Below are 26,783 nucleotides of genomic sequence, written 5' to 3' on the forward strand. Positions count from 1 at the left end.
CTGAGCTCATGCTCTTTCTCTTGTGCCAGCAGCCTTGGCGGAGAAGCTGTGTAGGGGCCTCTGTCCTTGTCCCCAGAGGGAGTAGGGATGACTCAGTTCCTGCCTTCCCCCTACACACAGGTCAGCTCCCCCCTCCACAACACCACACATGGAGCCAGAAGGCAGGGTGGCCCGCAGCATTGTCTGCCCACACAAAGCACAACGGCCCCTTTCAGCCCAGATGTGGCCCTGTGGCCTAGGCTGCAGCTGTACCCGGCTCCCCATCGCCACATCCCCTCCCCTGAGCTGGGGCTGCTTACCGAGCCGGTTGGCAGGATTCCGCTTGAACAGGGCCCGCAAGAGGCTCTGGGCTTCGGTGCTCAGAAACTGGGGCATGCCTAGCTTCGCCCTGAAACAGCCCCCGGGACTCATCAAGGCCGAGCCCTGCCCCAGAGGCCCCATCTCCCCCGGCCCCTGTCCAGGTTTAGTTCCCAGCTCGGTCTAGACAAGCCATCCACTAATTCACTTCCCAAAGACTTCAGGGTTCCCACCCACAGGCCCCTATGGATGAAAAAGGAAGGTATAATGTTTAACCCAGAGGAGAGTCTCATTAGAAGGGGAATCTGAGGCAGGGACAGGGTAATAATATTCTGACCCCCAAACTGGGGCTGGGGCTTGGAGGAGTCCATTGTTATCAGGGCAGGGCTGGGGCTTACTTCAGAATCAATGTCATGGTTTCCTTCCGGTCCTTCCCCTGGAAGGGCAGGGAGCCCGTCAGCATCTCAAACTGCAGAGGACAAGGGTCTATTCAGGCTCTGATCCCTGTCTCCCCCACACACCTCCCGCCTCCTCCCATCCAGGCCCCTCTGCCCTAGTCCCAGGATTCTTGCTGATACATCCAAGTCTTCCTGGTGCAAGAATTACGTCCGTCCCTCTTGCCTCTGCCAACCCAGACCACCAGGTGCAGCAGTGGGGGCGCGAGGCTGGGGAGAAGGCCAGCACTGGGTTAGGTGTGTCCCAGGTGGGGTCAAGCCTGGGATCCTTCCAAGGAAGAAAACCACAGCTGAATATAGAGTGAGGCCAGCTTGGCTGTGAGAGGAGACGGGGAGAGCCCTAGAGATGATCAACCCCCTCACTGTACAGATGGGGAGACTGAGGCCAGAGGCTTGGGCTGGATCCTTTACCCCTGTCTGGGCACTCACCATCAACACCCCATAGGACCACCAATCCGCACTGTGGGAGTGGCCCTGGCGGTTGACGACCTCGGGGGCCATGTACTCCACTGTCCCGCAGAAGGAGTAGGCCTTCTTCTCGTGGTCAATGGCCTCCTTGCTCAGGCCAAAGTCTACAGCAAGGAGGGCAGGAGGACACACCTCAGGAACCCTGCCTTCCTTGCTGCCACCCTTTGCATACCCAACCCCCGTGCCCAGAGGCCAGAAGCCATCACCCCCATGACACTCAGGAGGAAGTTAAGACCCAGAGAGGTCAGGTGACCTGCCCTACGTTACACAATGAGGGGCTGGGATTCCAACTGAGGGTGTTCCAAGTCTGAGGCCTGAGTTTTTGAACACTTCCAAGTAACAGACACAGCTTCTCAGGAAGAATGAGGCCCTAGCACTCAGCGAGACCTATTAGGACCTTGCCCTGCCCTCCCCTGGGGCTCAAGGGGGCAGGCGGCCTCCACTCACCAGTGAGTTTGATGTGGCCCTCCTCATCCAGAAGGATGCTGTAATAGAGGAATAGGGGTCAGGGCTCCTCAGCTGTGGCCGTGGGGGTGGTGGTGTCACCACAGGGCTGTGGGAGTTGGGCTCAGCCCAAAGGAGGTGCTCCACCCAGTTATCTCTGATGACAGGGTGGGCGTTGCAGGGTGGTAGCAGTGCCATGCAGGGATGTTGCCTATCTTTTTTGCTAATCCTTGAAGCAACTGTGTGAGGCAGGTACTATTAGGGCCCCATTTTGCTAATGGGGAAACTAAGGCTTAGGGCAGTTAAGTAGCTCTACAGTCATCAAGCTAGTAGGTCTAGCTAGTAGGTGGAGACAGGATTTGAATACAAGGCTACCTAACGCTAAATCCAGATCTTATTCCAACTCACCACCTGCCCCTGGCTCCTTAGTTATCATTTGAGGGTAGTTAGATATTAGGGAAAATTCTATAGGGCTGTATCAAGGAAAGACCTCTAAAGGTAGCCTCTCCAATGTCACACTAGATTAGAAAAAAAAGATGGGCAACATTACCTGCATGGAAGGTACCTGGCCCTTAGGAACGGTAGCATTAGTGACTGGGCAGCTGGCACTACCACCCACCCCACTCACCCATTCCTCAGATTGCCCAAGACAGGAGGACGTTCCTGGAGAAAGCCATGCCCACCCACCTCAGGATGGCCCTGTCCTAGAAGAGGCCTCCCCTGGGGAGGCAGGGGTGGGGCTGGAGGCTTCACTCACTTCTCAGGCTTGAGGTCTCTGTAAATGATACCCAGGCTGTGCAGGTGATCCAGGCCCAGAGCTAGCTCGGCCAGGTAAAACTTCACATCCTCCTCCGTGAACATCACCTGCAAAACACAGGAGGGGTCTTCAGCAGGCCCTCCTCTTCCTTAAGAGCTGGGGCACTGGGCAGTCAGCAGCTTCCTGGTCCTGAAGGGCCACCCTGGGAGGACCCTTGGAGACGCCAGGCCATATAGCCTTCTTGTCATACAAAGTATGAAATGACTAATACGCAAACCACTCATTGTGGCATCGTTCGGAAATAGAAGGGGTTGGAAACAGGCCTAGGGTCCAAGAGTAGAAGGCTGGAATCAGTTGTATCCCCTGCATAATGGAGTGCTTTGCAGCTATAAACTAGAACATGGAGTTTCTCCATGTTCTGAGATGGAGTGAGCTCCAAGATGTACTATCTTGAAAAAAGCAAGGTACAGAACAGTGTATACAGAATAGTACTTTTTACATAAGGAAGTGGGGGTAGGAATGAACATATATCAGATTTGTTTGCAAAAGAAACATGGGAAAGTTAAACAAGAAAGCAATAATAACGTTTATGGGTGGGGATAGAGGGGGCTGGGGCGGGAGTAAGACTTCTTCGTGAATATTTTTCTTTTGAATCATGTAAATGTATTTCCTATTCAAACATTAAAATAACAATTTAAGCCAAGCACGGTGGCTCATGCCTATAATCCCAGCCAGCACTTTGGGAGGCTGAGGCAGGCGGATCACCTGAGGTCAGGAGTTCGAGACCAGCCTGGCCAACATGGAGAAACCCCATCTCTACTAAAAATACAAAAATTAACCAGGCATGGTGGCATGAACCTGTCATCCCAGCTACTCGGGAAAATAACAATTTAAGCCGGGTGCCGTGGCTCACACCTATAATCCCAGCCAGCACTTTGGGAGGCTGAGGCAGGCAGATCACCTGAGGTCAGGAGTTCAAGGCCAGCCTGGCCAACATGGCGAAACCCCATCTCCACTAAAAATACAAAAATTAACCAGGCATGGTGGCATGCACCTGTCATCCCAGCTACTCGGGAGGCTGAGGCGGGAGAATCGCTTGAATCCGGGAGGCGGAGGTTGCAGTGAGCTGAGACCCTGCCATTGCACTCCAGCTTGGGTGACAAGAGCAAAACTCCATCTCAAAAAAAAAAAAAAAAAAAAAAAATTACAATTAAAAAAAAACAAAAAAGGCTAGATTCTCTTTAAAGTCTGAATTGTATGAATGACCCCATTTTCTAGCTCAAATCTTTTTTTTTTTTTATTTTTTGAGACGGAGTCTCGCTCTGTCACCAGGCTGGAGTGCAGTGGCACGATCTTGGTTCACTGTAACCTCTGCCTCCCAGGTTCAAGCGATTCTTGTGCCTCTGCTTCCTGAGTAGCTGGGATTACAGGCACACTCCACCATACCCAGCTAATTTTTGTATTTTTAGTAGAGACGGGGTTTCACCATGTTGGCCAGGATGGTCTCGATCTCCTAACCTCCTGATCCGCCCGCCTCGGCCTCCCAAAGTGCTGGGATTACAGGTGTGAGCCACTGCGCCCAGCCTCAAATCCTTTTATATTGGTTCAAAATCCTGTTGGATGACATATGGGAGATGACTGCTGAAGTGTCTGGCTCTCTGGGTGACTTTGGGCTTCTCCCCTATCTTCACACCTCTGCTCAGAGCAGCCCTGGAAGAATGCAGGTGCGGAGGTGAGAGGAACCCTTAGCTCCACAGAGTTTCCTTGGGAGAAACTCTCAGAGACCTTGCCAGCGTATGGCCTCCATCCGAGGGTGAATGGTATTTCCCGGGCCAGGGGCTGCTAGGTAGGCCTGGGTGGTTCCAGATTCAAGCCATCTGAACACATTCTGTACAGGGCCCTGGGATGGGAGACCTTGTTGTCCCCCAGCTCCATGCCGGGGCCCTCTGGCAGTAGATGTCAGCTCACCTCTTTTGAGAGCCGTGTGAAGAGGTCCCCACCACGCAGGAAGTCCAGAATGAGATACAGCTTGCCCTCGGTCTGGAAGGCTGGGGAGAGGGAGAAAGGCAATGGTAGAGTCACCCGGGCCTTACGACCTGCCCCTTCAGCCCTGGCTCCCTTGGCCTACCAGGCAGGCGGTGGGAGAGTGTACAGACCACAGGCAAGGGTGAAAGATGGGTAGGGGAGGAGCTCAGATAGGGCCTGCAGCTTTACCATAGTGCAGCTTCACCACGAATGGGTGGTTTACATCAGCCAGGATGTCTCTCTCCATCTTGGTCCGGACACGGTCACGTACTGGCCAGACGAGAAAGGAAGTCACCAGTAGTCTAGACACTCAACACAGTCACTCCCAAGCCCCCGCTAAGGGATCTCTTTTCCACTTGTTCCTCCAGGCCTGAGCTCCCAAGGCCCCCTCACCCAGGGCTTTGGGGACACTCAATCCTCAGGTTTCTTCCTTCCCAGTCTGTTTCTGGCTCCTTGGCTGGCTCCTTGCTCCCACCCCTCACAGCAGTGCCCACAGCTGGGGCCTTGGCACCCTGCCCTTCTCTCTGGTCCCTTCTCCCACCACGCCCCATCAAGGCCTGTTAACCAGCCAGTCTGAGCAACCTGCTCCCCAGGTGCTCTGTTTTGTCACATCCTCAGACTTTGCCTCTGCACCTCCCCCTGGCACGCCTTCACCAGCCCTGCTTTCCATCTGGCATAAAAATTCCCAAAATCCAGTCAGGGCTGGTAAGAACGGCTACCTGGGGAGCTAGAGAGGCAGATTCCCTGGGCCTAAAATCCCGATCCATGGGTCTAGGCGGGCACCCTTCATATATGTTTTTTTTTTTTTAAAGAATAAAAGTTGTCGGGCAGTTCTGACTCTCAGCAGGTTCTTTGGCTCAGCTTAGGCCTCACCTCCTCTAGGAAGCACTCCCTAATTTGCCAAGCTGAGTTAGGGCCTTCTGGATTCCTACAGTGCTTCTCCTTCAGAGCACTCTTCTCTTTTTCAGGTTGCCTTCTAAATTTATTGAAGCCCACCAAGTATCATGTTTTATTGATTTTTCTTTTTTTTTTTTTTTTGAGACAGAGTCTTGCTCTCGCTCTGTCACCCAGGCTGGAGTGCAGTGGCCGGATCTCAGCTCACTGCAAGCTCCACCTCCCGGGTTTACGCCATTCTCCTGCCTCAGCCTCCCGAGTAGCTGGGACTACAGGCGCCCGCCACCTCGCCCGGCTAGTTTTTTGTATTTTTTTTTTTTTAGTAGAGACGGGGTTTCACCACGTTAGCCAGGATGGTCTCGATCTCTTGACCTCGTGATCCGCCCGTCTCGGCCTCCCAAAGTGCTGGGATTACAGGCTTGAGCCACCACGCCCGGCCTATTGATTTTTCTAGTGTGATTAGAACAGGCTTTTGGGCCGGGGGTGGCTCATGCCTGTAATCCCAGCACTTTGGGAGGCCAAGGCAGGTGGATCACTTGAGGTCAGGAGTTCAAGACTAGTCTGGCCAACACGGTGAAACCCTGTCTGCATTAAAAATACAAATTTTTCACGCCTGTAATCCCAGCACTTTGGGAGGCCGAGGCGGGCGGATCACAAGGTCAGGAGATCGAGACCATCCTGGCTAACACGGTGAAACCCCGTCTCTACTAAAAATACAAAAAAAATTAGCCGGGCGTGGTGGCGGCACCTGTAGTCCCAGCTACTAGGGAGGCTGAGGCAGGAGAATGGCTTGAACCCGGGAGGCGGAGGTTGCAGTGAGCCGAGATTGCGCCACTGCACTCTAGCCTGGGCGACAGAGTGAGATTCCATCTCAAAAAAAAAAATGCAAATTTTAGGGCCAGGTGTGGTGGCTCACGCCTGTAATCCCAGCACTTTGGGAGGCCAAGGCAGGCAGATCATGAGGTCAGGAGGTCGAGACCATCCTGGCCAACGTGGTGAAACCCTGTCTCTAGTAAAAAATACAAAAAAGTAGCCAGCCTGGTGGCATGTGCTGAGACTCTGTCTTGGGAAAGAAAAAAAAAAAATAGGCTTTTGGACTTGGCTGCTTAGGTTCATTTTGGGCACTGTGTTTCAACTTAAGTTTATTACAATATTGATTATCCCTTGACTGAGACCTCTCATGTGGCCTTTGTTTTTTTGTTTGTTTTTTATGAGACAGGGTCTCACTCTGTCACTCAAGCTGGAGTGCAGTGGTGTGATCTTGGCTCACTGCAACCTCTGCCTCCCAGATTCAAGTAATTCTTGTGCCTCAGCCTCCCGAGTAGCTGGGATTACAGGCGCACCACACCCGGCTCATTTTTTTTTTGTATTTTTAGTAGAGACAGGGTTTCACCATGTTGGCCAGGCTGGTCTTGAACTCCTGACCTCAAATGATCCACCCACCTTGGCCTCCCGAAGTGCTGGGATTGCAGGCGTGAGCCACCACACCTGGCCTTGACTTCTATTAAAAGGAGAGGTGGAAGGCTAAGGAATGCTTACTAAGACCAGACAAAATGTCTGAGCAATACACACAGTGCAAAACTAAAGGCTTTTTTGGTCCATGTACTGGATCGGCAGTTTCCTCTCCAGCCTCATAGTCCCAAAGCCTTCACTAGTCCATCCATCTAGTATGAATTCTATTCAATCGTCACTGCCATTCTAGAATTGATGCTCACAGTTGCTTATCTTAGGAGATCTGGCCAATGTGCTCCTCCTGCACGTCTTTCCAGAGTCTTGTTCGGGACACAATCCTCGGCCCTTGCTACAAGTAGAAGCTGCAGCTGCCTTCCAACACGCCTTCTGTGTCAGCACACAGGGCTACAGAGCTGGTTCCCTTCAGAGCACTTTTCACATCAGTGGGCCCCTTCCTCTATTTTAATTTTTGTATTTTCCTCACTAGACACGACAGGGACCACACCAGAGTTAACTATTTTGGTCACCTTACATTTTCTTTTTCCTTTGTTTTTTTTTTTTTTTTTTTTTTGAGATGGAGTTTTGCTCTCATCGCCTAGGCTGGAGTATGGTGCCGCGATCTTTACTCGCTGCAACCTCCACCTCCTGGGTTCAAGCGATTCTTGTGCCTCAACCTCCTGAGTAGCTGGGACTACAGGTGCAAACCAGCAAACCCAGCTAATTTTTGTATTTTAGTAGAGATGGGGTTTTCCCATGTTGGCCAGACTGGTCTCGAACTCCTGACCTCAAGTGATCCACTCGCCTCAGCCTTCCAAAGTGCTAGGATTACAGGTATGAGCCATGGCGCCCAGCCTACCTTACATTTTCAAACCACCTCTGTACTTTAGGTCAGGCAAACAGTTTCTCCTTCCCAGGGTCTCTTCCTCGACCATTTTTGGTCTGGAGAAATCCACTCGTCCTTCAAGGCTTACCGCTCCTTAGGTGTCCCCTTGGCCTCTGGTCCCACCCTCTGCAAGGCTGCACCACCACTCCCAGCTCCCCAGCCCGTCGGATATCCACGCACACCAGTCTCAGCACCGGCTGCACCGCACTGTCGGGTATGCTTAGCCTCTCCGGCCCAGCCTGCAAGCCCTTCACAGCAGGAACCCAGGCTTTTCAACTTTCTCCTCCCTCTGAAGCTGCCACCATACCTCCTGGGGGATGACTCCCACCCCCACCAGGCTGGCCTTAGGAGACCAAAGCCACCCATAACATCCTTAAGGCTGACGCCTCCTACTGCCCCCACGACCTCCCCAGCTAGGACTTGGCTCTGACTGGGATTACAGGGGCGCACCACCACACCCAGCTCATTTCTTTGTACTTTTAGTAGAGACAGGGTATCAACATGTTGGCCAGGTCTTGAACTCCTGACCTCAAATGATCCACCCGCCTTGGCCTCCCACAGTGCTGGGATTACAGGTGTGAGCCCCCGCGCCCGGCCGTGACTTTTATTTAAAGGGAGACTTGGTCAAGGAAGGGCACCTGGCTGCGACTCCGCCAGGTCAGTGGTCACACGGGCTCCCAGGCCACGGGGTCAGTGTTCAACCCAAAACCCACTACCAACCATCTCATATCCTTTGTAAGTCCCCAGAACTCTAATCTTGGCCCAGGGTTCCCTTCTGAACCTCTCTGCCATCCAGCTCTGTGGCCCTGCCTGGACTCACCCTCTCTCGCCTGGCCCAGCTGCCTCCCTGGGCTCCCTGCCTCTTCACTCACACCCTTCTCTCAGGCCCCTGAGTTAGGGGCCACAGAGGTCTCCCTCAGACTCTGCTAGCATCAACAGTCAGAACGCCTCTGCTTAACCAGCTAAGTAGCTGAGGGCCCTGCCCTCTGACAAACATATTACATTTACCCTGTTACCACCTTCCAGACCTTCACAGCCAGTCATTGGCACTTGGCTTAGGGGGAGGGGGACTGGGTGGGGAGAGATGGCTGAGAAATAGGCCTGTTTCTCCACCTTTGAACTAGGTGCTCCTGAAGACAGAGCCGTCTCCCTTGCCAGACCCAAGGCCCCTGAAGTCTGGGCTGCCTCCCTCAGCCCAGCCTGGGTTCTGCACAGGGAGGTGTCCCTACTCACCTTTCAGCGTCGCCTTCTTCAGCACCTTCATAGCATACAGGTGCCCGCTGTCAGGCCGGGTGACTTTCCGTACCAGGAAGACCTGAGAAGGCAGAGAGGGAAGCAAGGGCAGAAGATGGGAGAGGTCTGCGCCCAGGCTGACCTCCATCTTCTCTGAGCCCCAAGCTGGTCTTTTTGTTCTCCCTGGGTACCAAGGTGACCTCTGATCCTTTGGGCCCCTAGGTGACCACTGACCCCCACCTCTAACATGACGAGGGTTGCCTTCACAGCCACGGGCTCATGACTCACTTTGCCAAACGATCCCTGGCCCAGAACCTTGAGGAGCTCGAAATGGGATGGATCAGCCTTCTCAGAGCCAGCCTTGACGTGGTGCGTGATGGAGATCTCCTTGAGGACGCCCTCATCCTGATGGAGGGACAGAGCTGGTGGGCATGGTGGGCCCCATCCGGGCAGCAGGAGTTCCCCTGCCCAAGGCCATTCCCACCAGACCTCAGCAGATGAGACCTAAAGGCCCAACAGACGACTTCCCTGAAGGGCCAGCCTCCAAGGTCATTGATTTCAAAAGGGCCTCAAAGGCTGGGGAGGTCAAACAGAAGAGGCACCACTCCTATTGCTCCCGATGCTCTGGCCTGATTAGGCCCAAAGGGATGCCCAGGCATGGCCAGGCTGAGTCAACCTCAGGCTCCGGTTGAGACCCAGAGACCTGCCCCAGGTCTGCCTGTGGGGCTTCCCTCCCCCTGCTGCTTTAGGGTTGCCACAATAGGAAGTAGGTTTGTTCTCATATGGGGAGGTAGAGCTGGGCCTTCGTTCCTGGTCAGGATGGGATGAGGGGATCCCTCTGGTCAGTAGGACAGGGCTGACGTGCACAAAGACCCAAGAGTCACCCAAACTCCCCCATCAACTTGGTAAGTGCTGGCCTGGGGCAGGTCAGAATTAAGGCCAGAGACTGCATGGCTCATCTTCCCAAACTTCCTTCATACAAACCTACTAGAAGCCCCTTGCCACGTCCTAGCCATTCCAGGACTCTACCCTCCCTCTAATCTGCTGCCATTGCCTTGAAGCCCTGAAGTACCTCCTCACTTACCCAGGAAGCAAGTCTGGGCAGGGTCCAGTCACCCCGCAGGGCCAGGCCTGGGCCAGGACAGCCCAAAGCCAGATTACGCTAAGCTGGCTTCCCAGGCACCTGCTGCGAGGGACACAGCCAGGCCAGGACCAGACATCTGGGTACACTCACCGAGTCCCGCTGGGGGCCAGAGCCAGGGCCAGGGACAGGCAGAGAGGTCTGGCTGATCCTGGGCCGCTGCTTCCTGGGCAGCCAGGGGAGCAGGGCCCAGAGCCGCAGACGGGGCGGCTTGGGATCCTGCTCCATCCGCCCAGCAGGGCCACGGCACCATGGCAGGAGCAGGCAGAGTCCGGGGCTGCCGCGGTGGTGGCCGGGACCAAGGCGGATGTGCAGGGTGAGGGCGGGGGCTGGGCCCGGCCCAAGGGAGCCAATCACTCAGGGCCTGTGGTTTCCCAGCACCAGGCCTACACCCTCACCACGTTCCCTTCCTCTCTCTCCCCCACTCCTCAGTGCCCGAGGGCTGCCCTCTGGCCATTCCCCCATCCTCCCTGTGGGTCTGCAAAGGGAAAGCCCTCTGCCAGTGCAGCTGCTGAGCAGACAGGTACCCAACAGCAGCGAGGTACCCAACAGCAAACAGGTAACCAACAGGCAAAGACAGGTGCCTCATATGTGGAGGCAGATGAAGAGAGACACTCAACAGGCAGAAGCAGGCACCCAACAGGTGGAAACAGATGAGAATGGCATCCATCATGTCTGTAATCCTAGCACTCTGGGAGGCCGAGGCAGGCGGATCATGAGGTCAGGAGATCGAGACCATCCTGGCTAACACAATGAAACCCCGTCTCTACTAAAAATACAAAAAATTAGCTGGGTGTGGTGGCGGGCGCCTGTAGTCCCAGCTACTCGGGAGGCTGAGGCAGGAGAATGGTGTGAACTCGGGAGGTGGAGCTTGCAGTGAGCCGAGATCATGCCACTGCACTCCAGCCTGGGCAACAGAGCGAGACTCTGTCTCAAAAAAAAAAAAGAAGAATGGCATCCAACAGGCAGGAGCAGGAGAGAACACATACCCAACAGGCAGGGATGGATAAGGACACGCACCCAACAGGCAGAGGCAGGAGGAATTCATATCCAATAGAAAACAGATGGAGATGTGTACCCAATAAGGGGAAGCAGGAGGGGACTCATATCTAACAGACAGAGGTGGACAGAGACTCATCCCCAATGTGTGTAGGCAGATAAGGATACAAACCCAACAGGCAGAGACAGATGGGGCACAAGCCCAACAGGCAGAGACAGAAGGGGACATGTACCTAATAGGTAAAGACAGATGAGGACATGAACCCAACAGGCAAAGGCAGAAGGAACACATCTCCAATAGGCAGGGACAGAAGAGAATTCCAACCCAACAGGCAATGACAGAAGGGGACATAAACCCAACAGGCAGGCTGGGCACGGTGGCTCACGCCTGTAATCCCAGCACTTTGGGAGGCCAAGGCAGGTGGATCACGAGGTCAGGAGATCGAGATCATCCTGGCCTACATGGTGAAACCCTGTCTCTACTAAAAATACAAAAATTAGCTAGGCGTGGTGGCAGGCGCCTATAGTCTCAGCTACTTGGGAGGATGAGGCTGGAGAATGGCGTGAACCCGGGAGGCAGAGGTTGCAGTGAGCCAAGATCGCGTCAGGGCACTCCAGCCTGGGCAACAGAGCGAGACTGCCTTGGGAAAAAAAAAAAACAAACCTCAACAGGCAATGACAGAGGGGGACATGTATCCAACAGGCAGAGACAGATGGTGACTCGAACCCAACAGGCAATGACAGAAGGGGACATAAACCCAACAGGCAGAGACAGAAGGGGACAGGTATCCAATAGGCAGAGACAGAAGGGGACATGTATCCAATAGGCAGAGACAGATGAAGACATAAACCCAACAGGCAGAGACAGAAGGGGACATGAACAACAGGCACCTAACATGTGACATGTGCCCAACAGGTGAAGTCAGGCACTTATCAAGTGGCGAGAGAGATTGGAACCCAACCACAGACACAGGAAGGCAGCAAAGAGAGACAGCAGGAGAGGCAACGAGCCCCAAGCAGACTGACAATACCTAGGGCAGATAGGTCTGACACCTGGCAGATACACAGGCAGGCAGCAGGGCAGGGATCCCCAGGAAGGGGTTAAGGGCGGAACTGTGGGTTCTTGCTGCTGTACCTGGGGTGGGGAAAGAGATGAGGGGATACAATCTGCAAACTCTCACCATTCAGGAGAGGACTCTGGTATTTCTTACAGACCCACCTCTGAGGTTTTCCATTTCCCTAGGATTTTCCTCCTATGCCAGGACCTGAGGAGGGCCCAGATAGTGGCTGAGAGGACTATCTCCTGAGTGCAATCTGATGTCTTTGACTCTGATCATATCCTAAAAACTGGTATCCTCATTCCAGGAACAGGGAACTGAGGCTCAGAAGACAGTGACTCACCGAGGCTCAAAGCAAACAGTGGCAGAGCTAGCTTGGACCCAGGTGCCTCCCTGCTTACTGCCTGGCCTGGGGTCAGCAGGCATCAAATGCCAGGAAAGGGTGGACAGGTAAATCAGCCAGAGCCACGTCCTGCCCACCCGTCTACCCAAACCCCCTTCTCCTTCAGTACTAGAGTCCACCTGGGACCTCCCACTATAGGTCCTGTCCCTCGGAGACACAATCTTGTCTTCAGGGGAAGATACCTAACCCTCCCTGACAGATGGAGGAGTGGGTGGAACAGCCCCACAAAAACACCAGAGAGCCGCAGTCAAATCAGACCCGAGTGTAACCTCCTGGCAGGACAGGCAAAAAGCCTGGCTCAAAGAGGGACTGAGGGGGGGCCAAGGACACACAGCAATACCTGCACACCCCACCCTGAGATCTGAGCCTCTACCTCATCTGTCTGCCTCTGACTGAGAGCACTCCCTGGGGACAGAAGCAGGAAATCACCCAGAAACCCCAGGGGACAGAGCCACCCCCAAACCCATTCCTTGCCCAGTCACGGTGACAGACACTGCTGGAGGCAGGCGACTCTTCTGCTCACCTTTCTGGGACAGGGAACCAAGTCTCTCTCAACTCTGGGGAAATCTGCCGGGGTCTGCATGGTGGGGCTCAGGCCGGTGGCCAGAAGGCCCCGTTACTCTTCTTACTTCTGCTTTTTTTTAGCCTTCCTGGCCCAGAAGGCAGGGTCTCTGGCCCCCCTCCTTTTCACTTCCCCCTCTGCAGGGAGGAGGGGCAGAAGATGGGTCAGGCTCCTCTGCAGAAGAGGGGACACTGCAGACCCCAAGCCCATGACCCCAGGGAAGGCCCAGGGGCACACTTCTCCCTATGTCCTCTGACTCTAAGGAGGACAGACAAGAGCAGAGACAGAAGTCACAAGGCGATAAGGCGGTGACACAGTGGGCATATCAGCACCCGCAAACATCCACGTGAGGGGGGGACCTGAAAGAATGTGGGGCAAAAGTCAGCAAAGGCCACTGTCTGACTGTCCAGCCCAGAGCTTAGATACTGTGTCCCACCCCCCATAGCACCCTTCCCATGGCTAGGCCCACCCACAATGGCAGCCCAGAAAGCAGGCACCAGTGGCCCCGGTCCTGCCCTGCTCAGCTGCCCCGAAGATGGTTGCCAGTCCCAAGCCCCAGGATGGGTAAGGTGGGCAGAAAGCCCAACCAAGGACCTCACAGAGGTCTGAGAGGAGGAGCAGGCAGCTATGGGGCAGGGGTTGGCCAGGCCCAGCCCCTTTCTACGTGGTCTCACTTCATCACTCACACCAGTACAGCACAGGAACACACACACACACACACACACACACACACACACACACACTCAGGCCAGTGATCGGAAACGCTGTCCACAGACAACCCCTATGCAGAAACACACGCCCCCACGCACACACAGACTTCCCTTCCCTGTCCTTGCAGAGTCTGCGGGTGGATGGCTGCTGGGAGATTGCGAAAGATGCCTCCCTCAGCCAAGCCTCTCATTGCTCTCCACCTTCCTCAGACCAGTTTGGAGGCTGGGGCAGCTCTCGGAGCCCCAAAGCTCACCCTCCCTACCAACCCCTGGTCCCTCAGATGCAAAGAAAGAAGGTAGAGACGTAGCTACTTTGTGGGAGGACAGTCTCCAGACACAGACTGAGATAAACCAAGGGGCCCAGTCCACACTAGCCTCTGTGGCCAGCAGGGTACCAGAAGGGGCAACAGGAAGGAAACAGTCTCAGAACTGCCTTTGCTGAAGGCTGTGTGGGCCCTGAGGCCTCTGGTGGCGGGCGGGGGGAGGACAGCCACCAGCCCACATCCCTTGGTCCCTGCCCCATCCCCCCGCATAGGGACTTCCTCTTTATTTACTTCCTCCTACAGGGCAGCTGGAAGAGAAGCCCAGAGCCCCCGGGCCTGATTCCTGGTCTCCAGGGTCCCCACCCGACCAGCTGTAGCCAAGCCCACCTGCCAATCCTGTCCCTAACGGACACCAACAGCCCCTTCCCCAGCTGGCAGCATTTGCAGGGCCCTCCCAGGCACTACCCCCTCCCTCAGGTGGGACAGATGTCCTCAGACACATCTCCCAGCATGCCACCAGGCAGGTGAGGAGGGGTCCACAGCTCCCTGGCAGCCTTGAAGGGGAGCTGGCCTCCAACACTAGGTCAGGCCTGGCATGGAGAGATGATGATAAGTGTGCCTCCTACTGATGGAGCAGTTACACATGCAGCCTTTCTTTTTTTTTTTTTTTTTTGAGAGGGAGTCTCACTCTGCTGCCCAGGCTGGAGTGCCGTGGTGAGATCTCAGCTCACTGCAACCTCCGTCTCCTGGGCTCAAAGTGATTCTCATGCCTCAGCCTCCCGAGTAGCTGGGACTACAGGCACACTCCACAATGCCTGGCTAATTTTTTGTATTTTAGTAGAGACAGGGTTTCATGTTGCCCAGGGTGGTCTCGAACTCCTAAGCTCAGGCAATCTGCCTGCCTTGGCCTCCCAAAGTGTTGGGATTACAGGCATGAGCCACTGTGTCCAGCATTTTTTTTTTTTTTTTTTTGAGACAGAGTCTCACTCTGTTGCCCAGGCTGGAGTGCAGTGGCGTAATCATGGTTCACTGCAGCCTCTCAGGCTCCCACCTTAGCCTCTGGAGTAAGCTGGGAGGACAAGTGCGCACCACCACATCTGGTTAATTTTTTAAAAATATTTTGTAGAGGGCCAGGCGCAGTGGCTTATGCCTGTAATCCCAGCACTTTGGGGGACTGAGGCAGGCGTATCAACTGAGGTCAGGAGTTCGAGACCAGCCTGACCAACATGGAGAAACCCCATCTCTACTAAAAATACAAAATTAGCCAGGTATGGTGGCACATGCCTGTAATCCCAGCTACTGGGGAGGCTGAGGCAGGAGAATCGCTTGAACCTGGAAGGCAGAGGTTGTAGTGAGCCCAGATCGTGCCATTGCACTCCAGCCTGGGCAACAAAAGCAAAACTCCGTCTCAAAAAAAAAAATAAATTTTTTTTGTAGAGGATGGGTCTCCCTGTATTGCCCAGGCTTGTGTTGAACTCCTGGCTGGGCATAGTGGCGTGCGCGTGTAGTCCCAGATACTCTGGTAGCTAAGGTAGGAGGATCACTTGAGCCTAGGAGGTCAAGGCTACAGTGAGCTGTAGTTGTACTACTGCACTCCAGCCTGGGCAACACAGGGAGGCCCTGCCTCAAAACAAAAACAAAACCAAAAAACCACAACTATCCTGAGACAGCCATAACCAAGGTGCTGTGGGTGCCCAAAGGTGGTGACTATCTGCCAATGGGTGAAGTCAAGAAAGACCTTCCAGAGGGGCAGCCCAGCTGGGTCCTGAGGATGAACAAGTGTTGGCCAGGCAGAAAGGAGGAAAAAAAAAGACACTTCAGGTAGAGAAAGACCTGTGTGAGCAAGGGGCTTAAGGCCAGGGGGGCAGGCAGGGTGGGATGTCAGGAAGAGCTGGCCACTCACTAGCTGAGTGCTCCCGGCAAATCTGTTTCCCTGTATGAACCTTGGTTTCCTCCTCTGTAAAATGAAGGTTGGAACAATATGCTCCACTATCAGATTGTTTCTAGAAGCAAAAGGGGCCACAGAGACAAGGGGATGCTGGAAACAAAACTTCTCCCAGGTTTACTTAGTCTTACTGCTGTGGGGTCTCCCCTGGGCAGGCTGAAAGGACAGAGCCCAGACACAGGGCCCCAGGTACTAGGACAGTGGCTGGCCTTCTCTGGCCAGGCCCAGGGAAGTTCCTCCCAACACCTGAGGCTGCCCAAGCCTCCCTGAAGTCCACAGTCACATCCTGCCTAAGCTCTGGCCAGGGGAGCAGGAGGGATCCGGGAGGGATCAGGGTTTCATAAACAGGAAGAGAGGAGGGGAGGGGAGATGCTCAGCTCTCAAAATAGACCTGCAGGCGCTTCAAAGGGGTCCAGCTCCGGAGATAGCTGGGGGAGGGGGCCTGGGATGCCCAGTCCACTCCCAGGAAGGGAGGGAGGACAAATGGAGCTCTGGTGTGCCTGAGGGTACCAGATGCATCTAGGTGCTGAGGGGACCCACAGAGTTCTCACCCTGATGGCTATCCACAGTATTGCTGCGAAAACCCAAATCCCAAATCCCGCTTTCTGCCTGAAATGAATAAAATAAACAAGCATTAAACAGCAACATTGTGCCACAAGCCCTGTTAGATACTTTAATTTATATGCACCACATTCTCTTTTGCAGGTGGCCCTGAGAAATAGGCTTTATTCTCCTTTTATTTTTCAGGAGAGAACCCGAGCCTCAGCAGGGCAAGTGACTTGCCCAAGGTTACAAGGCAAATAAAAAATAGGTGCAGGATTCTGAACTCAGAATCCCTGACTCCCTTCCCTGCCTCTTTGCCACCTGGAAGACCCAATTCTTTCTCTAGCTGCCCAAATCCTGCCTTTCGAGCCCCAACCAAATGCCATTTCCGCAGGGAACATGGCCTGTGCCCTACAGCCCACCCCAACTCTTCTTCCTCGGCCATGCACAGCAATGACCATGTCTCTGGTTCACACTCAGCCCCGAACTCAGATGCCATCAGCTGGGTTCCCGGGGACATGCTCATCTCATTATGCTATGGAGAGAAATGTGGGCGCCTGGAAGGTGGTGGTATACATCTCTGTCCAACATGGGGCCTGGCACAGAGCGGAGGTTCTATGTGCCCACAGCTGCGCTCTCCCCCCATCATAGCGCCTAAACCACACGGCTTTCCTGTCTCCACCCTCTGCCCAAAGATTGGGAGCTCCCGGAGGGTGGGGGATGTTGACTTCATTTTAGGCCCTCCTGTGTACAACAGGGTGCACCGAATGTTTCATTAGGATAAAGTGTCCCATTGCCAGCTCATTTCACCGCACAAAGAGATGAGGTCCGGACCACAGTTTGAGCGCCCCCTGGTGTATTAAGCCCAGAAGTGGGCATTAGGGACACTGGTGGCTGGGGCAACAGATGGATGAGCAGGTGCCCAGGACTGGTCCCACTTGGGATCACAGAAAGTCAATGCTCCTCCTCTTCAGCACTCAGGGTTCTCTGGACTATGAGGAATGACCTTGAAGCCAAACAAGACTTGTCTTCATTGCCCACCAGCTGTGATGTTGAACCTCAATTTTCTCATCTGTAAAATGGGGATAGTAACAGTCTACCTCCAAGGATGTAGTGAGAACTAAATGCAAAGCGCCTGGTATGATGCTAGGCATAGGTTAAACTCTTTCTCTTCCTTAAGTGGCATTCGAGACTCCCTGTCCCAACCATCTCCAGCCCTGTCTCTCTTCCCACTCCACGATCTTCTGCTCTAGAGCAAGAGTCATAGGCTTGGGAGCAAAAGATTACCTGCCTGGGCAAGCTCCTACCGTCTCCCAGTCAGCCCCTCCAGTTCTTGAGGTGAGAAGCTGTACTCAGCACAGGTCCCTAAATGCTGCAAGCTCCTCTGCAACCCCCAGAACCTCAGCCCTGAGATCTGAACACCCTGTTTCTTCACTGGGAACCTACAGCTTCTTCATTTTGTTACTAGGCAACGAGAGGTAGCTACTTTGTGGGAGGAGATTCTGCAGACATGGGCTGAGATAAACCAAGGGGCCCAGTCCACACTATTTACTGGCCTCTGCTGGTCCAAGGTTGCCACAGCAACCCACAGAGAAGAGGGTGGGAGCCTGCTTCCCTCACCTGCCCTACCCTACCCAGCTCAGTCACCTCATCTTAGGAAGCTAAGTCAAGGTAAACATCAGGACTAATTCTGAATCCATCTCAAAGGTCAAGCTTATGGCAGGTCTGGTGCTCAAGACAACCTAGGTCTGGAAGGTGGGGCCACTGGCAGGAAGCTGAGCTGAGCAATATACAAGGACATTTTCGGTGCTGGCACCAAAGCTGCCATGTGCCAGGCAGTTACTACCTCATCGTCCTTCACATTGCTCCTGTGAGATAGGCACTATTTCCCCAACTTACAGCTCAGGAAACTGAGACTCAGAAGGGAGAAGAGCTTCTGGTTAAATGGTGGGGATGGAGCCAGGACTGGAACCCAGATTTGCTCTAACACCAGAGTCCATGCTCTGTCCCTGCCTAGGCAGCTTCCAAAGACCCTCCATGGCCAGCATCTCCTATGACCTCACGGCCACCCTGTGAAGGGGATGTGGTCTTTTCCAATATAGAGATGAGAAAGCCAAGGCCCAGAGTGTACAAGGAACCTCCCCAAGGTCACACACTGTCACCTAGTCCCTGGTGCTTTTGGCAACACACAAAACCTGCAACAGGGGGTAGGGAGCTACAGGAAGGGGCCCAGGGGAAGCAGAGATAGCAGGGGTGAGGGAATGAGCCCCAGACTGGAAGTGGAAGCCCTAAGAAATGCCATGAGTGCCACATGCCAGGCAATGGGCCTGGTTAGCCTTGAGAAGCCACCAGCACCCCCTTTTCAGCTCACGTGCCCAGATGCTCACTTCTAGGCTTTTGACAAGCACAGCTCTACCAAAAGGAGCAGCACAGCTGGCCTAAGCCCCTCCCATCACTCCTTAGAGCCAGCATGAATTCCATGAGTAAATAAACCACAGGCACATCCTGGCCTGGGTAACAGGTAACCAGAGCCCTGACCTGGATTCTGCTCCTGACCCTTTCTGGGCCACAGTTGCCTCACCTACAAAATAGGAAGGTTGGAACAAGTGATTTCTATGCCCAAGGTTGCCACAAGGATTCGGTGGGCCCTGAGAAGGACAGCTGAGCTGGGCAAAGGGGCTAGAGGCTGGGGCCCTCAACCTCCTCCAAGGCCATGCAAACAGGACCCTCCACAGCCCCTCGCCCAGGGTGCTGGCCCTGGTCCTCACCTTGGATGGCTGAAGTCCAGCTTCTTCCCCTGAAGTCTGTCCATTCTGGAAAAGAGAAAGGAGATTGGGGGAGCACTGTCAGAACTTACACGCTTGGGAGAAAGACTTCATGGGGCACCCCCATCCTTAGCTGCTCCCAATAGCCATGGAGGCCATGGTGGTGGGGCAGGAGTCCTGGGTGGGTCCCTCCACCTCCACTTTCACGGTGAGGGCACAGAAACCAAGGATTGTGGCAATGGCCCCTCATGACTCAGGCAGAACATTCCCAGGGGCCAGCATTCTCACCCTCATGCTGTCTGCCTGGCAAACACTTCATCTCTGAAGACTTAGTTCAAATGTCACCTCCTCCCAGGGAGAAAGGAAGGGTCATGTGTGGCTTCCAGCTCTACCAGATACAAACTTTGTACAAACTAGTCAACTGTTAGAGGACTCAGTTTCCCCATCTGTAACATGGGGTGGGGTAGTTACACTGACTTCCCAGAGTTGCTGCAAGGGTAGAAGGAGACAAAGTCTGGGAAAGTGTGCAACCCAGAGATGATGGCTACTATCCTTGCCCTGCCCCACTCTAGGACCCCTCCCCTGACCGTGCCAGGCAGAATGACTGCTGCCTCCACTTCAGCCTTCATTGTAGCACTTGTCACACTGCAGAGACTATTTACACACAGGCCTGCCCTTCCTAATAGACGGGGAGTCCCGGGAGGGCAGACATGAGGGCTTGGTGCTAACAGCTGCTCTCTTCCAAGCCTCTGCCACATGGCAGGCAGTGGGCTCAGTGCCTCGCACCTGTGGCATCATTTTCTTTTTTTTTTTTTTTTTTAGACACAGTTTTGCTCTGTTGCTCAGGTTGGAGTGCAGTGGTGCAATCTCAGCTCACTGCAACCTCTGCCTCCAGGTTCAAGTGATCCTCCTGCCTCAGCCTCCCAAGTAGCTGGGATTACAGGCATGTGCCACCATGCCTGGCTTTAAAAATACAATTTTTGTTTTTTTTTTTAGTAAAGACGGGGTTTCACCATGTTGTCCAGGCTGGTCTCAAACTCCTGACCTCAGGTGATCCGCCCGTCTCAGCCTCCCAAAGTGCTGGGATTACAGGCATGAGCCACTGCACCTGGGTCCTGTGGCACCATTTAATCCTCACGACAGCCCTGGGAAGGAGGCCCTGGCCCCATTTGGCAGAGAAGGAAACTGAGGCTCTGAAGGTACCTAGTGATGATGCCTATGGTCACACAACTCGTGAGTGGGGATTAAAAATCTGGTCCCAAATCCAGGAGGTGCTCAAAAAAGGTCAGCTGAATGACAGCCCAGAGCCCAGAGCCCCTCTCTGGTCAGTCTTGCCTTTTCCAGCCCCCAGACTTCACTCTCAGGTGGTTATTAAATACGCTGGGGTGTGTCAAACCCAGCCCATCTGTTTCCTGTGTGATGTGAGGTGAGTAACCTACCCTATCTAGGTATTTGGAAGCTTGAAGAAATCGCCCCACCCCTCCTGGAACAGGGAGAGTGTGGTGAGGCAGACAGGAGGTTCCCAACGGCTAGGAAGGCCCGCTCTAGAACAGCTCTGGATCTGGACTTTGGAGCCAGGAGCTGGTTCCATGGGGCAGCTGTAGCCCTGCTTGGCAGTAGCAGGCACAGCTGTGCTCTACCCATTACATAATCTCCCTGCCCCTGGAAGAGCTCCCCATTGCCACTCCCAGGACATCCTGCCCCCTGAGCCCCTTTAATGCCCCTAATCTCTCCCCAGGGGCCAAATGTTCTAGAGGCCCCTCCAAACACACATCCATACACACACTGTCATCTCTCAGCAGCCTGGGGAGAAGGGATGGGTTGGCCAGGGCCCAGGGGCTGGGCTGGGGTAGGGATGCTTTTGTAGACTGAGCCCCACTTCACCCGGCATTCTAAACTCTTGACATAATTCCTGCAGATGATCAGAACAGCCTACCCACCAGCTCCCTGCCCCATGGCCTTCCCCACTCCAAACCTTCATTATTCCTAAAATTAAGTGCAACTACTGCACTCAACTCACTCAGTCAAGATTTGCTGAGAATCTGCTATGTACCAGGCCCCAAACCCCTCCATGGCCTCCACGGACTGTAGATTCAAGTCCCAGCTCCTTAGCATAGAATTCGAGGCCATCATCTTCAACTGCCCAGCACAATCACTAGGAATGTAGGTTTTTCAACCTGACCTTATGGGTTCAAATTCTGGCTTCTACCACCTGCGTGACCCCTAGAAAGTTAGTTCATTTATGGGGGCTTCAGTTTCCCCATCTGTGAAATGAGGATCAAAGTAACATACTTCATTGGTGGCTACAAGAAGTAAATGAAATAATGCCTATAAATATATATACCTGGCATGTAACTGGCCTACAAACAACAGCCATTCTTATCATTGGGCCATATTTTTGAGCTAAACTCAACAACTGGAGACCCTGAAAACAATCTATTTTATATCCCCAGCATTTGTGTGGTGGCTGCCTCTACCAAGAAAGTCTTCCTGCCTTGTCACTTTGGCAAACTCCTGGTCTTTTATCAGGACTGAATTCAAATGTCACCCCTGTCCACACAGCCTCATGTTCTTTCCTCCCTCCTCTCTACCCTCATAGCACCAAGCACGCTGCAGGTTAACTCAGGAAGGGGCCCTGGCTTGTCCATCATCAACTCCTTGGCACCCAGCCAGAGTCCAGCATGTGGTTTATCCAATGAAAGTTCAACCCAGCAAAGAGAGCAAGGAGGCCAGAGCAGGTCCTATTACTCCTATTTTTCAGATAAGGCTCAGAGAGTTAAGGGACTCACCCGAGGTCCCTCAGCAGGCAGGTGGGAGACACGTGACCATAACCCAAAGTCATGTGTCTGCAAGTCTACTGAGGGAGGGGACGAAGGGGTAGGTGTACCCAGAGGTATGGGCTTCTTGAGCAGTGGCCTGGATGATTTAGGGACCCCCCCAAGGCAGTCTGGCTGCCTCCACTCCCTATATCTCTGGCTTGGGTGTCATTCTTACGAAACGCCAAACCTGTAAGAGTAGGGAAACAGGCAGCCCTGGGGAACAGACTGGTAGGGGGGTCAGGGGAGTTGCGGGGTGCCAGCTTCCCACTCAGAGCCCGGGTCCTGGGTCATCTGCCCCTCTGGCCTGACTGCTGCATAGGATCCTTGAAAGAACACAGCTATGCAGCCACAAAGATACAGCCACTAATCCTAGCTCTGCCAGCCACTTATTCCGTCCTTGGGTCTGTCATATCACTTTTTATTTTTATTTCATTTTTAGAGACAGTTTTGCTCTTTTGCCCAGGCTGGAGTGCAGTGGTGCAATCTCAGCTCACTGCAACCTCCACCCCCTCGGATTCAAGCAATTCTCCTGCCTCAGCCTCCCAAGTAGCTGGGATTATAGGCCGCACCACCACGCATGGCTAATTTTTGTATTTTTAGTAGAGGCAGGGTTTTGCCATGTTGGCCCAGCTGGTCTCAAACTCCTGACCTCAGGTGATCCACCTGCCTCAGACTCCCAAAGTGCTAGAATTACAGGTGTGAGCTACCACACGTGGCCTCATATCACTTTTTAAAGTCTCAGTTTCGGCTGTGCGCACTGGCTTATGCCTGCAATTCCAGCACTTTGGGAGGCTGAGGCAGGTGGATCACGAGGTCAGGAGATGGAGACCATCCTGGCCAACATGGTGAAACCCTGACTCTACTAAAAATACAAAAATTAGCTGGGTGTGGTGATGCGGGCCTGTAGTCCCAGGTACTCAGGAGGCTGAGGCAGGAGAATCGCTTGAACCCGGGAGGTGGAGGTTGCAGTGAACCGAGATCGCGCCACTGCACTCCAGCCTGGCAACGGAGCAAGACTCTACCTCAAAAAAAAATAAAATAAATAAAGTCTCAGTTTCCTTATCTGTATCATGAGGGCAGGTGTGCCTTGCTGACATCTGCACTTTGTTGTTTGAAATAGTACTTATCACCTAAGTGCTAAATAAATGACTGAATGGGGACAATGGTGCTGACCTTGCAGAGTACTGAATGAAGGACCTTGTCTTAGGAGTCCTTTGGCCTCTTAGAGGTTGGAGACCCACCCTCCGTCCTCTTCCTCAGAGAGCACTGCTCATGAGGGCAGATGCCCAGGGCCCCAGACCACTGCCCCCAGTTCCAAGATGTCAGAAGTGGGTTCCAACCGGCATCCTTCCTTCCCACCCAAGCAGCTCTGTCTTGGAAAGAGGGGCCCAGGGCAGCGTCTGGAGAAGCTGGGCAGCAGATGGAGAAGGACAGCACGTGCCCCACAGGCAGGAAGCAGCCCCAGGAGCTGGGTTCTGAGCCCAGCATTGGCAGCCCTGCTCACTGCTGGAGGCTGGGGGCCAGGTGCCAGGGCTGGCTGGCACTGCCAGCCCTCGGCAAAGACTGGACAAGGGCCCTGCAGGATAAGGAGAGTCTGCCAACATCCGGAGCCTCTCTTGGAGCACCTTCCCCCTGGGCTAGTGTGGCTCCAGCCCTTCCCCATCCCTGAGCCTCTCTCCCACTTGGTGAAAGAGAGAGAGATCTTGGTTGCAATCCTGGCTCTGATATTAACGCATAAGCCTGAGTTCAGTTGTCCCATCTGAAAATGGGGGTAATAATCCCTACCTTGAGAAGCTGTTGTGAGAATTAAAGTGGGGTGACATTCGTAAGGCAGAATGAGTGGCACATAGTAAAGCTCTGTACGTGGCAGAACTGGGCCCGGGGACAAGGCTACTACTGCTTTCAACAAGGCTAAGCGAAGCTCAGGCAGAATCCTCACCCACACTTCCCATAGATTACTCCACCTGGGCTGCACCCTGGGCCAGGCCCTGCCTCCCAGCGGCCCATTTTCAGCGGCACTATGGGAGGGCAGAGCAGTCCAGATCCTAGGTCCCTATGAAAAGCCCCCCACCAGCCCCTCACCTGCCTCCTTCCTGGCTAGGAGCTGCCAGCAGCGGTGGTGCCTGTACCTGCAGGTCAGGCGGCTGTATCGCTTACAAGTCACCTGGGCTAAGAACAGCGAGGCCCTGTTCTCCAGTGAGAACAGCCCAACCTGCACCGTGGCTGCCCTGTGGCTCCTGTTACCCAAACAATAACACCCAGTCGCCTGGCACCTCCAGGAGTGGGGGAGGGGGGACCAGACAACAGTACCCAACACTCTGCACCCTCTCAGGCCCAGGAAGTGGAGGCTAGAACCTAGCACTTGCCACTGGAGAAGCAGGGGCCCAGACAGGCTGAGGACTGACTGAGGATCACACAGCGTTTCTGGAGCGAAACTCCTGAGGAAATCGCGTCCCCCTGTCCCACGAATCCCAGGAAGTCCGCTGGTCTTCGCCTCTCACAGACCTCAGGTGTTACAGAACTCAAAACTGAGATAGTTTCCCAGTTAAATCTGGCCCCTTGGGAAGCTGGCCCCTGCCTCAGGATTCCCTAAAGAGGAGCAGGAAGTGGTGCCCCAGACCGAGGATCGAGCTCCTGGGTGTCCACCCTCCCTATCAGCATAGTCTCTCCCCAGCCTTTCCCAGCCCTACCTTCCCCTTTGGAGGCCTGGTCCCGGGGCGTGCCTGGGCAAAGGAATGCACCTCTGAGCACCACCCCCAGGACCTTGTGCCCCAGTCCTAGTAGGGGGTGGCAGTACAGGGGCTGCAGAGGGCAGTGTTCCTCACCTCAGAGGGTGAGTCAGCGAGAGAACCTCTGAGCAGCCTAGCAGTGCCTGTAAAATCCCCATGGCAGGAATCCCAGAGCAATTTACTCCAAATTGCGCCTTCAGGTTGGTTACCTAATCCTGCCTCGCCCACCCTCCAATAGCCAGTGTCGGCCATCCCTTTAAAGGGGCAGCACACCCTGGGGGCTGGGGACCCTGGGTGCTCACCCTGATCTTAGGCTGTGGTCCTGAGAGGCAGGACACTTGGTGGCTGCCCTAGGTAAGAGAGGGCAGAGGAGGGGACTGAGGCAGGGTCTCCAGGCCCAAACTGGAAGAAAGTCATCTCAGATCCTGGGCTCAAATGAGGCCTCCATTCCCTCCCTGCATACCCGCAACAATCACCTGGGAAGGACAGTATCACCTGCTTCCTTCCCAGCAAGAGGTTAAGGAGGAAGTTTTCCACCAGCTCGTTCGGGAGCTTGACCTTGACCCTGGGGTCAAAAGGCACAGGAAGAGGTGGCCTTCTGCACGCTTAGGGACTGGAGCTACAGAGTCCTCAAGGGAGGACAGGAGCTGCTTCTGGGAGAGAAGGAGCTGAGTTGTCTGGGGAATCTGGGCTGGCAGAAGCCAAACTCCCCAAGGGCCCAGCCCTTCCTACCGGAAGGGGCATAAGAAGGGAGGCAGGCACCAAGGTCCCCCCACGCCCTGCCAGGAATCATCTTCACAAGGTCTAAGGGCTCTTCCCCACTCTCTTCTCCACAGCCCAGGGTAGGGAACACAGGTGTCCTCTGGCCCTAGCCTCAGGGCAAAGAAAATCAGGAGTTCCAGTCCCAGAAGGGTGGTGCCATCCCACACTCCACAACCGCCAGGGGTCAAGAGGGGAAATCCTTCTAGGCTCAGCGGCGATGAAGCCAGATGCAGGGCTCTTGGCGGAAGGCCCTGGGAGAAGTGGGGGGTCCCATAACCCCTGTCTCTGATAGAATCCCAGACATCTGGCACTGAAGATCTCCCCGTTTGCACTAATGGAGGAAGCTCCGACAGCTCTGGACAGATGCCGGGACGGGTCCTAGATGTGGGGTGAAGGCGGCCAGATCTCAGCGCCCCATAGGATCCCCTCTCCTGGCTATGGCGGGGAGGTAGTCGGCGCTTGGCGGAACTGTCCCTCGCACACGAACACCCGGGGCATAGGGGGGTGGAGCCGGACAGTGGGCAAGAGATCGGAGGGCACTCGCGCCCTCGCGGGCGCCTGCCGGGCTACAGCGGCTCTTCGGGCCGCCCCGCCCCTGTGAGGATCCGGGCTCGCCGGCCGCGGGCGCCCGTCCCCCGCCCAGCTCACTCACCTCCGGGTCCAGCGGCACTAGCTCCATGAGCGGCCAGGGCTCCTTGAGCTGGGCGAGCGGCATCGCGCCGCCGCCGGGCCACCCGCGCTCCTCCGGCGGCCCCGGCTGCGCCGCCTCCCGGGTCCAGGGGTCCCTGGCTCTGCGACCCGAACCGCCGCGCCCCCCCGAGCCCCTAGCGCTCCGGCTGGGCCGTCCGCAGCCGCCGCCGCGGCACTAGCACTTCGGCTCCCTCCGTCACCCGGCGCCGCCGCGCCCATTGGCTACCTGCGCGGGGGCGGAGCCGGAGAAGCCCCGCCCCAGCCCCCGCGGCGCGGCATTCCCAGCGCGGACCCCCGCCCCCGCCGCGCCCCGAGGCCGGCCCGGTCCCCGCCGCAAGCCCCCGGCCCGCGCTTGGCTCAGCCCGAGAGGCCCTGCTGGCTTCTTCCCTCCCAGCGGTGTTCGCCTGGACACACCACACCAGGGCCACCGTTCTCCCCCGCTCAGCTCATTTGGAATCCCAGCCCAGATGTTCCTTCTCCTTCCAA

The 26,783-nt window shown here is 54.9% G+C and overlaps 1 protein-coding gene across 26 annotated transcripts in view; it reads right to left on the reverse strand.

The window, feature by feature from the left end:
* The window catches only part of RPS6KA1 (ribosomal protein S6 kinase A1), a 63,385-nt gene that overhangs the window by 20,185 nt on the left and 16,417 nt on the right, over positions 1–26,783 (reverse strand). For 5 of the 26 annotated variants that reach the window (XR_013405378.1, XM_077967455.1, XM_077967419.1 and 2 more), the window contains exons 1-11: positions 26,260–26,445; positions 19,301–19,345; positions 9,197–9,313; positions 8,909–8,990; positions 4,636–4,716; positions 4,390–4,469; positions 2,422–2,528; positions 1,668–1,705; positions 1,182–1,324; positions 696–766; positions 300–388 (exon numbers count right to left, since the gene is read on the reverse strand). Coding sequence is in view for 24 of the 26 variants with exons in the window: in XM_077967455.1 (XP_077823581.1) it covers positions 300–388; positions 696–766; positions 1,182–1,324; positions 1,668–1,705; positions 2,422–2,528; positions 4,390–4,469; positions 4,636–4,716; positions 8,909–8,990; positions 9,197–9,313; positions 19,301–19,345; positions 26,260–26,322 (916 nt within the window). In the remaining 2 variants the exon portion in view is untranslated. Of the gene's footprint in view, positions 1–252; positions 389–695; positions 767–1,181; positions 1,325–1,667; positions 1,706–2,421; positions 2,529–4,389; positions 4,470–4,635; positions 5,519–8,908; positions 8,991–9,196; positions 9,314–10,142; positions 11,556–13,032; positions 13,431–13,568; positions 13,678–16,540; positions 16,599–17,538; positions 17,605–19,300; positions 19,346–24,806; positions 24,853–26,259; positions 26,446–26,783 lie in introns of those variants that run through there. The other 21 variants (XM_077967468.1, XM_077967435.1, XM_077967427.1 and 18 more) reach the window with 13 other exon arrangements.

Source organism: Macaca mulatta, chromosome 1 (genome assembly GCF_049350105.2).
Source record: "Macaca mulatta isolate MMU2019108-1 chromosome 1, T2T-MMU8v2.0, whole genome shotgun sequence".
Classification (NCBI taxonomy): Eukaryota; Metazoa; Chordata; class Mammalia; order Primates; family Cercopithecidae; genus Macaca; species Macaca mulatta.